This window comes from Moschus berezovskii, chromosome 4, assembly GCF_049115385.1.
Source record: "Moschus berezovskii isolate FMDL1 chromosome 4, NW_MosBer_1.0, whole genome shotgun sequence".
Taxonomy (NCBI): domain Eukaryota; kingdom Metazoa; phylum Chordata; class Mammalia; order Artiodactyla; family Moschidae; genus Moschus; species Moschus berezovskii.
In genome coordinates, this window is record NC_142463.1 from 7,587,753 (window position 1) to 7,600,603 (window position 12,851).

Below are 12,851 nucleotides of genomic sequence, written 5' to 3' on the forward strand. Positions count from 1 at the left end.
TCACACTCACACACATTGACAGACTCACACTCACACACACAGACTGACAGACTCACTCACAGACACACACAGACTGACAGACTCACACTCACACACATTGACAGACTCACACTCACACACACAGACTGACAGACTCACTCACAGACACACACAGACTGACAGACTCACACTCACACACACAGACTGACTCACACTCACAGACACAGACTGACAGACTCACTCAAGAGACACAGACTGACAGACTCCCTCACAGACACACACAGACTGACAGACTCACACTCACACACATAGACTGACAGACTCACACTCACACACATAGACTGACAGACTCACACACACACAGACTGACAGACTCACTCAAGACACACACAGACTCACTCACAGACACACACAGACTGACAGACTCACTCACAGACACACACAGACTGACAGACTCACATACACATAGACTGACAGACTCACACTCACACACATAGACTGACAGACTCACTCACAGACACAGACTGACTCACACTCACAGACACAGACTGACAGACTCACTCAAGACACACACAGACTGACAGACTCATACTCACACACATAGACTGACAGACTCACTCACAGACACACACAGACTGACAGACTCACACTCACGCACATAGACTGACAGACTCACACTCACACACACCGACTGACAGACTCACTCACAGACACAGACTGACTCACATTCACAGACACAGACTGACAGACTCACTCAAGACACACACAGACTGACAGACTCACACTCACGCACATAGACTGACAGACTCACACTCACACACACCGACTGACAGACTCACTCACAGACACAGACTGACTCACATTCACAGACACAGACTGACAGACTCACTCACAGACACACACAGACTGACAGACTCACTCAAGACACACACAGACTGACAGACTCACACTCACACACATAGACTGACAGACTCACTCTCAGACACACAGAGACTGACAGACTCACACTCACAGACACACAGACTGACAGACTGACGTTCATAGACAGATTCACACTGACTCATACACACAGACTGACAGGTTCACATTTATATACACAGACTGAGAGTCATATTCACACAGACTGACAGACACACATATACAGGCTGACTAACACACTCACAAACAGACTCACATAATGACAGACTCACACTCACACATACAGACTGACAGACTCACATTCATACACAGTGACAGATTCACATTCACACAGACTGACAGTCACACATACACAGACTGACAGACTCACACTCACAGACTGACAGACTCACATGCACACAGACTGACAGACACACAGACAGATAGACTCACACTCACTGACTGACAAATTCACAAATACACACAGACAGACTGAAAAGACACGGAAAACTCACACACACATTCACATTCAGACTCACATACTCTCTTACACACACACAGACTCACACATACACACAGACTCAGACACACACACACTCACACACACACATATGCAGCCCTCCGCATCTGTGTCAGTTCTCTGAAGCAGCCTGACTGGTCCCACTGGCTCACGGCTGATAGCAGTGTTTCCACCTCCACCTAAGTCTGTCGAGATCTAGATCAGGGGTCGCAACCTATAGCCCGTGGCCGAATCCAGCCTCCACCTCATTTGTAGACACAGTTCTCTGGAACATGGCCATGCTCTTCCAAGTTCCTGCTATCTACAGTTGCTCTCGTGTGATGGCAGCAGGGCTGAGAAGCTGCACATGGACGGAAAAGCCTAACATATTTACTACCTGACCCTTCACAGCACGGCTGTTGACCCCTGTCCTTGATCCCTGACACTCAAGGTGGGGTCTGTCGGCCAGCGGCCCTGACAGCACTGGGAGTTCGTTGGAAACACAAGAATGTAGGGCTCCTCCTGAGAGGTGCTGAGTCAGAACCGCATTCTGGCAGATCCTCAGAGGCACTGGGGTAGATCCCGAGTGCACGTGGTCTGGGAGGACCATGCGGAGCACGTGGAGGCTGGGAGGACCACCCGGAGGCTGGGAGGACCACCCATCCCAGAGGGATAGATGCGCGAGTGTGGGCAGAAATGAGCTTACGCAGAACACACACCGCCCCCCACCCCGGCTCACCCAGCGTGTTGGCGATGCCGGTCTTCACGTTGTCGGTGCAGATGTGGCTGATCCGGTTCTCATGCTCCGGCTTGGCCAGCACCACGATGCGGATGTTCCAAAGGGTGTGGATGGCGATCTGGCAGGGAGGACAGTGCTGTGACCCTGGGCCAGGACACAGTGCTTGACCCCAGAGCAAGAGTTTCACACCCAGCCCTCGCCCCCAGGTGTGGGGTGGCCTGTGATCATCCCTATACTTTAGGGGACCCCTAAGGAAACTGCAATACTTTGGCCACCTCATGAGACGAGTTGACTCACTGGAAAACACTCTGATACTGGGAAAGTTTGGGGGCGGGAGGAGAAGGGGACGACAGAAAATGAGATGGCTGGATGGCATCGCCGACTCTGTGGACATGAGTTTGAGTGAACTCTGGGAGTTGGTGATGGACAGGGAGGCCTGGCGTGCTGTGATTCAAGGGGTCATGGAGAGTCAGACACGACTGAGCAACTGAACTGAACTGAACTGAACTGAAGGATGCATCACAGATGACGCAAAGTTTCTTAAAGATAGGGCCGGAGCTGACTAGATTTCAAGGAAGTAAAGGTTACCTACAAGCTTGGGCAAGGGAGAGGGACAACCCCAGTGATCAGCTACGCCCAGGGACACCATTAATTATTGGATACAGGTGACCCTCTCTGGCCCTGAACAGCAGGGGGACCACTGAGCACACTCTTCTCCCCGAGATGCTTCTGACTTGCCAAGCCCACTGCCCTGGCGTCCCACCCAGGGCCACGGCCACTGCTCACTGTTTTAAAGGTCATGCTGGTGATCTCTTGCAGGGAGTGTTTGAGTATTTCCAGCCACTCCTTCTCTCCCAGGGGGTCCTCCTGGGTCCCGATCACATAGATGTCATGGGGGATGTAATCAGCTGAGTCGTCCCGCGTCTTTCCCTGCCCCTTGGAGAGAAACCAGGACGTGATCTTCTTGGGAGGGGGGGCGTTACCTTCAACAGCAAAACCCAACACCAAGTGAGTCAAAGGTACATCAGGAGAAGTCAGAACAGACATGGGGAAACATGGGGAGGGGGCAGGGGGGTCACATAGTCACTGAAAACAAGTCAGGCCACCCAGTGAAATACCTTAGATACAGAGCTAGGTACTATCATGTCCCAGGATGTTACATTGCTTTGTAAAGACAGCATTAAGCTTCAAAGGCTAGAAACACCTGAAGATTCCACACAGCAACTTGAACTCACAGCACAGATGTCCTAGTCTTTGGGGCTATAGTGGTAACTGGGACACAGGCCTTGAGGAGATTACTCTCCATTGTCTCCATTGAGACAGTGCTGTCAGCTGACAGGTTTAGGATGGAGCCTTCTAACCCACAGTTAGGAGACAGCAACACCCTCATTGCACAAGAGAGGTCTCAGCCAAAGACCGAGAGAGGCCACACAGGAGTCAGCCAGAGAAACCGAAGAGCCTGGGGCCCCTACTCCCCGCCCACCTCCATTACCATTGCAAAAACTGAGCCAAAACAGCTCAATAAAGAAACAATGATAAAGATTTATTTCCCTCAAAATCTTGGAGGTTGAGTCAACCTTTTTTCCCCCAGAGAGATAACCGTCCTGGCTCACGACTGCCAAGAAGCCAAGAACTGGAATGACCTGACCTCTGCTCCCACTGTGGCTCAGGGTGGGAACATAAGCCCTGGGGCCTGGTGGTCTCTGCTCGGGGAGACCCTCCCATGCTGCCCTAGTAAGCTCCTTCCATGGCGTGTGAAGGGCATGTCTGCAGCTGTTCACCTGGACGGTGCATAGCCAAATCAAAGACTTCCATGCTTGCAGAGGGACACAGGGGAAAGGGTCGGGAGCCCGTGTGCATGAAACCCCAGGTGTGAGAGCTGAGGGACTCAGGCAGCCAATAAGAAACAATGGCAGGGAGTTAGGGACACAGGAACTAGGCCAGCATTCTATTCTGTTGACCAAAAAGTATGTTCAGGTAAAACCCAAATGAGATTTTCGACCAATACTTAAGCGCAACCGTGACTCTTTGGGTTTCTGGGCATGAAGACCTGGGGAGGCTGAGGCTAGTGCAACCAGGATGGGGGCAACTCTCCTGAGTTCCCTGAGTCCAGCCCATCTTCCACCCAGCGACAGGCCAGGGGTCCCATGTAGTTTTTTCATTCAGATTCCTACTCCCTCTGCTCAGCCACTTCCTCCCAGGTGACTGGTCTACTGCATAGGGAGTGGGGTGGCCCCGATTGTGCTCCAGACCAAAGTAGGGGAGACATGCCCAGTTAAGTTCAGACTTCAGATAAACAATGGGTAGCTTTTGGAATAAGTATGTCCCATGCAGTAACTATCTAAAATTCAAATTGACTGGAACTTCTGCGACTGAACTGAACTGAACTGAGTATTTAAACTAATTAGTATAATTCATATTAGTATAAAAATGTGTATTAGCACCTGAGTGTACACTGTGTATGTTTAGTACAATGGATATTTGGTGTATATTTGCACTTCTAACTGAACTGTTATACTAAATAATTATATTCGGTATACTATAGTATGTTAATGTATTTAGGATATTATATTTGGTATATATTAGTATGTAAATATACATCGCATATATATTTAGCTTAATATATATTTAGTATATATTTCTGCTTCCCAGGTGGCTCAGTGGTAGAATCCACCTGCCAATGCAGGAGACATGGGTTCGATCCCCAGGTTGAGAGGATCCACTGGAGAAGGAAATGGCAACCCACTCCAGTACTCTTCTTGCCTGGAAAATCCCACGGCCAGAGGAGCCTGGTCGGCTACAGTCCATGGGACAGCAAAAGAGTCGAACACGACTGAGCAATTGAGCACACACAGGTATGTATTTCTAGTTAAATTCTTATACTAAAAAATAATTTGTTGTTTACATGAAATTCAAGTTCAGCTGGGCATCATCTTTTTTTCTTTCTCGCTCAATAAATCTGGCAGCCCAAATCAAAGAGGAGGTTCCTCCTTCCAGGCCTGAAGCCCCTTGGCGAGTTGCCCAAGGCTGGAAGGCGCCCAAGAGCCCCTTCACCTATATATTCAAACTCTTTACCTAAAACTTTCCATTTCTGGCAACTACGTAGGTAACCCCTTTCAGCTGCACTTGGCGGCTGAGAATCCCTGCGCTCCTTTCTTTTGCTTCTGGTCTCAGGATGGGTACCCGCATCTAGGGGCTGGAGGTGGGGCAGACAGACGAGGACGCCCGAGGCAGCAAAGCAGAGCCCGCGGGCGGGACCGGGAGGCGGGGCGGCAGGCGGACCCACCCATGTTCCAGGTGCCGATAAAGATGGTGATCATGTCGGGCTCCGGCTGCTCCGAGTGCTTGTTCTTCATCTGCTGGAGGAGCTGGCAGAAGCCTTCTCTCTTCTAGGGATTGAAGGGCAGACAGACTCAGAAAGGCCTCTGCCTCCCTGCACATGACACTTTCAAAGGACTGGTCAGCTTCGAGAAAACTTGGGGGAGCGCGGATCAATGCCGACTACCAGCAGAGTCATCTGGAAATACCTGCCCGAGGTCTTAAGAGAGAGGCTTCTCTCCAGCCCCGCCCTTCCTCTGCAAGGACCCGACTAAGGAAAGAACCAGGGACCCTGCGAAGACCCGACCACATCATGGGGAGAGCAGCACGTGTTTCAACACAGAAAATCCTAGAGGCCTTCATGTCCAGCCTTAGGAGGTGAATTACTGTTTTATGGGTCAACTATAGGCTAGAAGCAGAGAAGGCAATGGCAAGCCACTCCAGTACTATTGCCTAGAAAATCCCATGGATGGAGGAGCCTGGTAGGCTGCAGTCCGTGGGGCCGCTAACAGTCAGACACGACTGAGCGACTTCACTTTCACTTTGCACTTTCACACATTGGAGAAGGAAATGGCAACCCACTCCAGTGTTCTTCCCTGGAGAATCCCAGGGACGGGGGAGCCTGGTGGGCTTCCGTCTATGGGGTCACACAGAGTTGGACACAACTGAAGTGACTTAGCAGCAGCAGCAGTATCAGATAGGCTAGAAGACCATAGATTTTAAAAGTTTGGGTGCAAAAACACTTCATCAACAAGGGTAGATGCCCAAGATGTTTGGCCTGAAAAGCCAATTGACAGAAAGCTATGAACAGCACCATTGCATTTGTATTTTTAAAAAAACACACAAAAACCATCCTGAAAGACAGAATCCAAGGATTACTAGTGTATATGAGTGTTTCTATTTTAAACTTTTTATTTGTATCAGTTATTTTTTACCAATGAGAATTAGATTACTTATGTAATGAAAGAAAATGTAAACTAAAGAAACTAATGAGAAAGGAAAGACCCCACGAAGGCTGTCCTTGCCTGTAGTCTTCACTTTGCTGTCCTGGTACGCAGCAGGGCGCACAGTGGATGCGGCCCTCTCATAGCTTACCATTCAGTAGCAGAGGCGGACGAACCAAGTGCGCCCGAGTTTTAGGCTGCACCATGTGAAATTAGCCATCTTGGACTGTCTCAGACCTCTGTAGATGGCAATTTCCTATCATCCAGTCTAATTTAATCACGAATCTAAGTTGCCGCTGAAGAAAGCAGCTCACTGAGCATTGTGATGGCTGTCTTTATGGGAAATCTGCGTTTAGGGCAGCTCAGAACTACGTGCCTCGGTTTACCCCTCAGTTTACCCTTGTGCCTCATCTTATGAGCATGTGACCATAAGCAGAAGCGGGTTTCAGACCTCTGCCCATGTGCCCAGCACGATGCCTCCCCCACCTGTCCGGACCCCACTTCCTTCTCTATCATTCCTCTCAGCCAATTCTGGGACCCCCAGAGTCCCCACTGGCCTCCTATCAGCTCTCCCCTGCCACACAGGTAGACAGAGCCGGGTTCCAGCACTCGATGGGGCAGTCCCCGTGAGCCCGTGCCAGGAGCCCTGTCCCTCTGCCGCGGGGCCGACACAGTCAGCCACCCTTGACGTGCTGGAAGCCCCATGCCTGGCTCAGCGGAGCCGCACGCTGCAGGATAAACAGCAGGGCTGCAAGGCTGGGTTTCTGCACCTGGTTGGCACATGTGAAGTGAGGGCTCGGGTCAGAAACTGTCTGTACAGATGCCCCCACAACGCCCAGATCCCGTTTCTCCATCGGCCCACCCCCCTCTTATTCCAGCACCCAGACCTGGTAGGGAATCTCACTTCTGCCTGGGGGCGGTGCAAGTATAGAAATGGAGGGGGTGCTGGTTGAGACTCAGATTTAAATCTGTGGTGTCTCCGAGGGCCTCCAGGCGCATCCCAGGGAAGCTCAAAGCCTCCCAAGGGGTCTCAGAGCTGGTAAGACGTGGATGATAGAGGAAGCACTCTTCCACAGGCCGGCGTGGTGGCAGAGGTTGCAGGTGGGGCTACTAGCTAGCCTGGAATGCATCCCCCCACCTTCCTGAGCTTGGCTTCAGGTGGGAAGTGGGTGTGAGAGCTGAGCGAGCTGACGGTACCTGGTACCCACTCCCAGGCACACAGCAAGCCTCAGAAGCTGTGCCTCCCTCACACCCCTCCTGGCTCGTCCTAGGGCTTTGTGGTCACTTACTTTGGAGTCAGCAAAAACGTACTCCTTCCGCAGGGTCTTCTCCTTTTCCGTTTCCACCAAGATCACCAACTTGTTCAGAAACTTCTGAGACTTGATGAGCTGCAGGACTTAACAGGGATGGGAATTTACTTTTCTCATCATCCTCCAACATGTGCAGTCTCCAGGGCACTCTGGCACTCTGGCACCTGACCTCAGCAGTCCTGACTTTTCTGGGCCCAGGCTGAGCACCAAATTTGTGCCTGGTCTCCCAGATTCTTGCTCCTTGCTGCTCTTCCAGGGAGGAGTTCAGGGTTGGAAGGGTGGAGCCTGGAATGGGAAGAGGTGGCCTGACCAGGGCAGAGACAGCGTGCCTGTCCATCTTTTCAGCTCCCTCCCTCTCTCCCTTCCTTCTCTCTCTCTCTCTCATACTCCTATCTCCTTTCCTTCCTCTCTCTTCCTCCCTTCCTTCTTGTGCTTGTTTGCAATTTATATCTAAATGAAAAATTAAATATTTGTATTTCTGTCAATGATTAAAAGAAGCTCAAATCATTTTGAACAGTAGTACTTCCCAACTCCACCTCCCTCCAGTGTCCTGCTCCCTAGAGGCACTCGCTTTCAATTCCCTGAATGGATTTTTTTGTTGTGAATTTTATTAATACTTCGTGTCTTTCAATAAGATACTTATATTGCTACTTCCTGGTGTTTCAGTCTTACGTACTTCCTATTACATATGGACTTCCCACCACAGAGGATGAAGATTTAGTTCTTTCACATTTACAGCCTCTTTCCCCTCCTCACCATTCCCTCCCCCTGCCCGTGTATAATTTCAGTGCCTCCACCATCCCTCTAATAATTACATCATCATTTTGGCCGGATAAGCATTCCATGTTTGTTATTATGGGAATGCTCTTGACAGACAGGCCTCGATTGCTTTCTTTTTCCTACGCAACTTTCTGTTTTTTTCCTGGAGTTAACTGCCATATTTTTCCATTGGTCCAAACTCTCTCCCTCTGTAATTCTCTTTTCCATGAGGCCAAGCGCTTTCATCAGTTTCACTGCCCTGAGGGTTTCTCTCCCGGGGCCTCTGGGTCTTCTCCTCTCCAGACCGGTGACCTCAAGGTCTGATGCAGAGCCATGACTTAGGGCCTGCCCTCTCCATCATCCAGGAAATCCATTCACCTCTGTCTCACTCATATTGGACCCCATGTCTTCCTCTTCCTCAGTTTACGCCTTCATTTTGGTGCAGCAACATCTCTAGCAGCTTTCCAAGAAAGAAGGGATGGGGTGAGACACTTTTGGAGGATTCGAATGCCTGAAAATGTTATACTCACACCTCCCTGACACAGCGCTAAGTTGGAAATAATTTTCCTCAGGGCTCTCGAGACCCTGCTCCATCATTTCTGGTTCACAGGATTACTACTGAGACATAAAATGTCATTCCGATCCACCTACAAGCAGAAGAGTTCACAGGCAGGCCTGACTGCTGTCCTGGGAGAGTCTGCTTGAAGGTGGCCCTTGGTTGGCATCCAGGACCTTGGATTTGGGAAGGGTCCCCAGCATGCCAGGAACTAAGAGCAACTCACCGTGCCTCTGCTACCTGTATGAACAGGGTGGTTTCTGCGGAATACTAGTTTTCCTCCTGGGCTACAGTCCATGGGGTCACAAAGAATCGGACATGACTGAGCAGCTAATACTAACTGGGTTTCCCCTGAGGGTCTGGACTCTGGTGTGTACCAGGCTGAAGGTGCCCATGCGACCAGTCCAGTCCAGCTCAGTTGCTCAGTCGTGTCCGACTCTCTGCGACCCCATGGACTACAGCACACCAGGCCTCCCTGTCCATCACCAACTTCCAGAGTTCACTCAAACTCATGTCCACCGAGTCGGTGATGCCATCCAACCGTCTCATTCTCTGTCGTCCCCTTCTCCTCCTGCCCCCAATCTTTCCCAACATCAGGGTCTTTTCAAGTGAGTCAGCTCTTCACATCAAGTGGCCACAGTATTGGAGTTTCAGCTTCAACATCAGTCCTTCCAACAAATATTCAGGACTTATTTCCTTTAGGATGGACTGGTTGGATCTCCTTGCAGTCCAACGGACTCTCAAGAGTCTTCTCCAGCACCACAGTTCAAAAGCATCAATTCTTCGGTGCTCAACTCTATTCATAGTCAAACTCTCACATCCTTAAATGACTACTAGAAAAACCATATACTCGACTGGACGGGCCTTTGTTGACAAAGTAATAATGTCTCTGCTTTTTAATATGCTGTCTAGGTTGGTCATAACTTTCCTTCCAAGGAGTACACGTCTTTTCATTTCACTGCAGTCACCATCTGCATTTTGGAGCCCCCCAAAATAAAGTCTGCCATTGTTTCCACTGTTTCCCCATCTATTTATTCCCCTATGTGACCAGCCCCCAGTGAAATCCTGGGATGCTGAGTCTCTAACAAGCACCCCTGGTAGATGGCATTTCACACGTGTCATCACAACTCAGCGAGGGACGAATTCAGCTCATCCTGTGTGACTCCGAGGAGAGGGGCTCTTGGACGCTTGTGCCTGGTCTCTCCTGGACTTCACCCCAGGCACCTTTGCCTTTGGATGACTGTATTCTGTGTCCTTTCTGCTGCAGTGAATCACAGCGATATGATTCCATGCTGAGCTCTGGGAATTTTCCCGAGACTCAATTAACCTAGATATGACCTTGGGACCCATGTTGTCGTGTTTAGTCACTAAGCCATGTCCAATTCCTTTGTGACCCCATGGACTGTAGCCCACCAGGTTCCTCTGCCCATGGGATTTCCCAGGCAAGAATACTGGAGTGGGTTGCCATTTCCTTCTCCAGGAGATCTTCCTGACCCAGGGATCAAACCCAAGTCCTTTAATGTCTCCTGCATTGGCAGGTGGATTCTTTAGCACTGAGCCACCTGGGAAGCACTGGAGACCCATGACACAATCTGTAATCTATCTTTTGCTTTGAAGTTTTGGGGATCTTTTCTTAGAATCCAGTATTGTGAGACTTTTCAACATTGCAGGTGCCTCAGGCTATGTTGGAATATGGTGGGCCATTTTTTAGTCTGGAAACTGGTGTTGTTCAGTCTTGAGAACTTTTCTTGAATTATTTCTTTAATGAAATTTCTTACCGTTTCCTTGTTTTCTCTTACTGAGTCTGATTATGTTGGTACTGGATCTCCTGGACTGGTCTTCTAATTTTTAAAAACCTCTTCTCTCCTATTTGTCTTCCTTTTATCCTTTTGTTCTACCTTCTGGGAGTTTTCCTCAATTTTACCTTTCCACCCATCCTTTGAGTTTTTATTTTAAAAATTTCTGAAAAATATTCTGCTGTAATGGTTTATTTCTTCTTACCAATCTCCTTCCACTCCCTTCCTCCTCCTCCTGTTTCTTCACTTTTATTTTGTTCTCTGAATGTTCCTTGAATAGCATTCTGTTCTGGTTTCACGGCCCAGTTTCTTTTAAACCATCATAATTTATTTCCTCCAAGTTTGTCTTTTTGCTTATTTTTGCCTTGAGTCTTCTATTACAGGCTTCCCTCCAATGACTGGGGGGTCCTTGGGTCCCAACAGTGATAGTGGGGGACTGTCCAGCAAGGCTTCTCCACGGGGTGGTCTCATGGGCTGATTCATGGGGAACCTCTTCATGGCACAGTGTCTTTAGATTTTTGTTTCTGGGTTGGTCATTTTCCTGCCTGCAGGTAGTGGGCCTGACTGGCAGCATCCCAAGCTGGGCAAGGATAAAGGCAGGCATCTCAGCATTCAGAAATACCTGTTATCGAGTCCTCTGTGTTTGGTAGATTCCTCTGCCCTCACCATGCCTGGGGTCTCCCAGTCCCTTCAGTTCAGTTCAGTTCAGTCGCTCAGTCGTGTCCGACTCTTTGCGACCCCATGAATCACAGCACGCCAGGCCTCCCTGTCCATCACCAACTCCCGGAGTTCACTCAAACTCATGTCCATCGAATTGGTGATGCCATCCATCCATCTCATTCTCTGTCGTCCCCGTCTCCTCCCGCCCCCAATCCCTCCCAGCATCAGAGTCTTTTCCAGTGAGTCAACTCGTCACATGAGGTGGCCCTTACCAGTCCCTTACCCCCTCAAAAATAAACTTTAGGTCTTCTGCCTAACATGTGAGGGGAAGCCACTGGCTGTGTGGAATGGACGGGGATCTGGTGGGTCTAAGTCTTTAAAAAGATTTTTATCCAATCCTGCTGTTTATAACCCCAGCTTCACCCTCACTCCAGGCACCCCGATACTATCAATTCCTCTGCCCTTTGTGGTTCTGTGGTGTGAGTCAGGCGTCTCAGCTTTTCCTATGATACATTTAAAATTTAGCTATTTTGGTTCCTATAGCATGGTTATCATGATCCATCGCTTTTCAGAATTGTGTTGCCATCATTTTCTTTCCTGTTTTCTTTGTCCCTCTGAGTTTTGTCTTCAGGAAGGGCAAAGACAATCCTGTGTGTGTTCAGCTACCCTCTTGAGCTGAATTCTCACTCAAGGGAAATCGTGGGGGTTCCCTGCTCTCAGAAAACCCATCAGCCTTGTCAGCAGCGGTAAGTGTGCCACGGCATGAGTCTTACCCACAACTGGAATGCCCCAACTCTTCCAAATCTGCAGCTATTAGGCTGTGTCTCCTTCCCTCTGAACATATGGGTTTCCTTCACATCTACTTGCAGGACTGTTGGGCTTCCCTGGGATGTGAGGTCTTGCTGGTTCAGAATTAGTATTAAAGTGAAAGCCGCTCAGTTGTGTCTGACTCTTTGTGACCCCATGGACTATGGGGTCTATGGTATTCTCCAGGCCAGAATACTGGAGTGGGTAGCCTTTCCCTTCTCCAGGGAATCTTCCCAACCCAGGGATTGAACCCAGGTCTCCCGCATTGCAGGTGGATTCTTTACCAGCTAAACCACAAGGGAAACCCAAGAATACTGGAGTGGTAGCCCATCCCTTCTCCAGTGGATCTTCCTGACCTAGGAATTGAACCAGGGTCTCCTGCATTGCAGGCAGATTCTTTACCAACTGAGCTATCAGGGAAGTCCTGATTAGTATTACTAATACTAATATGAGTGTTAGCAGGTTCAGTAAGTGACCCACTTGTTCCCACACCTAGTTAAAGAGAATCTTGTTGGTTCTTCTTCCCCTTGTCCCTCTCCGTCTCATCTATTAGTAGGTATGGGCAGGTCTACCTCCAGAACCTGTAG

The 12,851-nt window shown here is 49.5% G+C and overlaps 1 protein-coding gene across 2 annotated transcripts in view; it reads right to left on the reverse strand.

Moving 5' to 3' along the window:
• INPP5D (inositol polyphosphate-5-phosphatase D) overlaps positions 1–12,851 on the reverse strand; it is a 148,582-nt gene that overhangs the window by 43,114 nt on the left and 92,617 nt on the right. For both annotated transcript variants that reach the window (XM_055402233.2, XM_088835116.1), the window contains exons 10-13: positions 7,666–7,772; positions 5,401–5,503; positions 2,901–3,097; positions 2,115–2,232 (exon numbers count right to left, since the gene is read on the reverse strand). In XM_055402233.2, coding sequence (XP_055258208.2) covers positions 2,115–2,232; positions 2,901–3,097; positions 5,401–5,503; positions 7,666–7,772 — 525 coding nt within the window. The remainder of the gene's footprint in view (positions 1–2,114; positions 2,233–2,900; positions 3,098–5,400; positions 5,504–7,665; positions 7,773–12,851) is intronic.